Source organism: Arachis ipaensis, chromosome B09 (assembly GCF_000816755.2).
Source record: "Arachis ipaensis cultivar K30076 chromosome B09, Araip1.1, whole genome shotgun sequence".
NCBI lineage: Eukaryota > Viridiplantae > Streptophyta > Magnoliopsida > Fabales > Fabaceae > Arachis > Arachis ipaensis.
In genome coordinates, this window is record NC_029793.2 from 132,335,512 (window position 1) to 132,339,238 (window position 3,727).

A 3,727-nucleotide genomic window follows, 5' to 3' on the forward strand; every position below is an offset into this window, starting at 1 on the left:
TCCTGTTTCTAATCTCCTGTATATATGATTCTTATATGTATGTTTTCAATTCATCAATAGTAGTGTAATATAATATTCACTTATTAATAATTATATGAATTCATTTATAAACTCATAGTCTCCATTTGTATGTTTCATCTTCTTCGTTCTATCTAGTGTTGCATTGTGATGAGAACTCGCTTTTATAAAATTATGTGCTCAAATAAATATATAGTTTCTTTCCATGCGTTGTAAACACGTCATCATGGCATCTTCAACATTATTTTTCACCTTGAAAGTTCTTCTAACGGTCTAATTCCATAAGCTTGATGAGGAGAGTCTTGCAATGATTGGGACGGGCAAGCCTCTTGTGCTAGCCTTTAACATGGTATTTCAGCATTATGCTTGTAATCGCTAAATAAGTAATAATGTATTTGTGTATATTTATTTTTGAAAATTGAATCAGTTATTGAATCAGCATAGTTATAAATTTAAAGATTTAAAGATACATTCGAAGTTTAACCAGAATTGAATTAGATATAATAAAATAATATATTTATATATAATATATATTTAAAAAAAGGATAAATTTTTTGTTTTATTGTTTTAATCTAATTAATTGGTAAAAAACTACACAGATTCAAGTTCAACCAATTAATTAACTATTTTTTGGTTAGTTTTTTCAATTCTTGGACCGGTTTGTTATTAACTGATTTTTTATTTGATTCAAATCAGCATTGTGACTGATTTTCAGTTAAATTAATTGATTTGATTCGATTCTCATAATACTAAAATTTAGTATATTATTTTACGAATTTTAAAGGTATATTTTATATTTTAATATATATTATAAATGAGTGACTATTTTTGTGTATTGTTAAAAGATACACTCATTTAATATTATCAATTTTAAAAAACTCTCACTTCCTTCACGACTTTTCCGTTTCTGCTTCTGGCTAGCTCTATATATACTCTCATAGTCGATTTCCCAGCTCGGAATGTCATCCACTAATGGAAGCAAGTTTATGTTGTGACACTTTTCCCTTCACACATGGTTACTGGTAAATAAGATCTGAATTTTCAAAAAGATTGAGACTCCAGCATTTTTGGACATTCGAATAACGAGTAAAAGAAGAATCTACAAAGTTTGATGAGGATTTCTTAAACGGATAAAAACAATAATTTATAAATTGCTATATATATAAATTGGACTAATAAAATAGGGTTAACCACAAAAAATACTTCTGAATTATTTAAATGTTGGCAAAAATATACTTAAATTTTACTATCGACAAAACTGTTTTTAAATAATTTAAAAACACAACAAAAATACTTAACAGTAAATGTATATTTTTAAAAAATACCTTAAAAATTGAATTTTGATATAATTTTTTTCAAGCCTGATTATAAGAATAAGATATTATTATATTTAAAATTTAGTGATTTTTCGTTAAGTATATATTTTTTTTATAATTTTTTTGTTATTAACAACCAATAATACTTTGAAAAAATCACAAAACAATATATGCTTAACAAAAAATTACCAAATTTTAAGAATAATAATATTTCACTTTTCTAATCATGTTTGCAAAAAATCGTATCAAAATTCAATCTCTAATGTATGTTTTGGGAAATATATATTTAATGTTAATTTTTTTTGTAAGATTATCTAATATTAAATATGTATTTCTCAAAAAATACATTAGAGATTGAATTTTGATACAATTTTTTACAAGCATGATTAAAAAAATGAGATATTATTATCCTTAAAATTTGGTGATTTTTTTTAAGTATATATTTTTTTTATTGATTTTTTAAAAATATTATTTATACAAATAAGATCTTAATAAAATATTTTTTTTTTCAGGTATGTTATTCCTATCCAATAATAGTTGTATAAACTAATAACATCGCGCTGCCCTATAATATAATCTTAAAAGAATTGTCACATCATGGTGGATAACTACCTACTACTCTAGTAGGCCATAATATGACGAATTAATTCCCTAAAATTGATAATAATGTAAGACTTAGGGCCATGACTACATTGAGATGGATCAATATTATTCCTTTTTATTTGAATGTGAATTTATATATATGGCATGGTTTTGGGCGTTGTTTACTTGTGATTTGTTTGTGTATGTCAGCGTGGTTGCAGAGATTTATGGTTTTTGCAGAACGTGCTTGTGGTTGTGCATATTGGTGGGCTAGTTATGGCAAATTAAAGGGGTTCCCTTTGAAATTTTATGGCGTCTTGTTTTGCTCCTAGATGTTAGCAACCTTGTATGCGTGGTTGTGAAACTATTTAAGATTATAACTATAGTTTGTTTTGTTTGCTATATATGTATCTAGCTAGGGCTACTACCTTTGGTAGAGACAGGGGCAGAATAGAAACTGAATAAAAATTAAAGAGAAGAGGACATTAATTAATAAGTAAGGCAATTAAGGAGGTGAAATTGGAGTGGTGAGATGTAAGAAGTAAGAAGAAATGAAATGAAAAGAAAAGGGGGTGTGGGGGAGGGAAATGACGAAAGAGGGGTTGTCTTGTTGTGAGGAATAAGATACGAAATAAGAGAAGGAGAGATAAGGAGAGTGTGAGTGTGAGGGGGCTAAGGGGGTCGGTGTGGCCCCAAACAAACCCATCATATTCTGCTAAGAACGACACACACATACACTAACACACTAGCCCCCCTCTGCAACTATGCTCCCACATATAACAGTGACATTAGTTACCCCTACCCTCCATTTTCATTTAATTAACCAACAAAGCTTATCATCAAACATATACGTAATAATCAATTTTATGCCATTTTTTATTGTTTTATGATAAAAAGAATTATTTTAGGATAATATGTTATCATAAAACCTATTTACCAAAAAATTTAGGTTACAAAAGGATATATATATATAAATAGTTATATATCTAATATATTTTTTTACATAAAAATATTTTTATATTTATTTATGTATTTTAAAACATATTATTGATAATAATAATAATTAATTAGGTAGCTAATACGTAGATATAGCTATGGGTGGACAGTAGGCATGTCAAGTGGTATTATAATTTATCTTGGTGACGCCAAATGATTGTGGAATAAAAAAGAGGGAAAAGTATCCAAAATAATAATAAAAAAAATTGTATGGCATAAGAAAACAATAGGGAGAAGATAAAGTAGGTATACTGAGCTGAATTGTTTTCTTCTCTTCGTCTCCTCTTTGCTGCTGTCTCTTGAGATACTCCTTCTCTTAGTCTTTCATCTCTCAAACCTTTTTTCCAACAGACACCACCAAAATCAAATCATCAGGTCCTTCTTCTCTTTCACCTTTTCTTATCTGCTGCTTCTCTTTTCTTTCTTTTCTTCTTTTTTATTAATAAAAATAATCATGTTTTCCATCAAGAGACATACAGCTGAAGGAAACAGCATACATGCAATTCAATTTTCCTCTCTCTTTCACCAGCTGATGAATTGAATTAATTAATTGCTGCAGATTTATTTGCATTAAAGCAGTTATTACTATGGCTGCTGCTTCATCAACACCATTCTTGGGAGTCAGAGAAGAAAGCCAAAGCCAGATTACACATCAATCCTCCATAGCTGCTTCCTCAGCTTCTACTCCTCCCACTGTTCCTCAGAAGAAAAGAAGGAATCAGCCTGGAACACCAAGCAAGTCCCTTATATATTAATTCCAATTCCTATTATATAAATTATTATATTACTATATATTTTATATCTACATACACTTA

General features: G+C 28.3%; 1 protein-coding gene across 2 annotated transcripts in view; it reads left to right on the forward strand.

Annotated features, from left to right (window-relative positions):
* The window catches only part of LOC107618272 (protein indeterminate-domain 4, chloroplastic), a 5,209-nt gene continuing 4,585 nt past the window's right edge, over positions 3,104 to 3,727 (forward strand). The window contains exons 1-2 of one of the 2 annotated variants that reach the window (XM_016320286.2): positions 3,104 to 3,287; positions 3,492 to 3,647. In XM_016320286.2, coding sequence (XP_016175772.1) covers positions 3,500 to 3,647 — 148 coding nt within the window. In that variant the 5' untranslated portion in view covers positions 3,104 to 3,287; positions 3,492 to 3,499. Of the gene's footprint in view, positions 3,288 to 3,471; positions 3,648 to 3,727 lie in introns of both variants that reach the window. The other variant, XM_016320285.2, reaches the window with a different exon arrangement.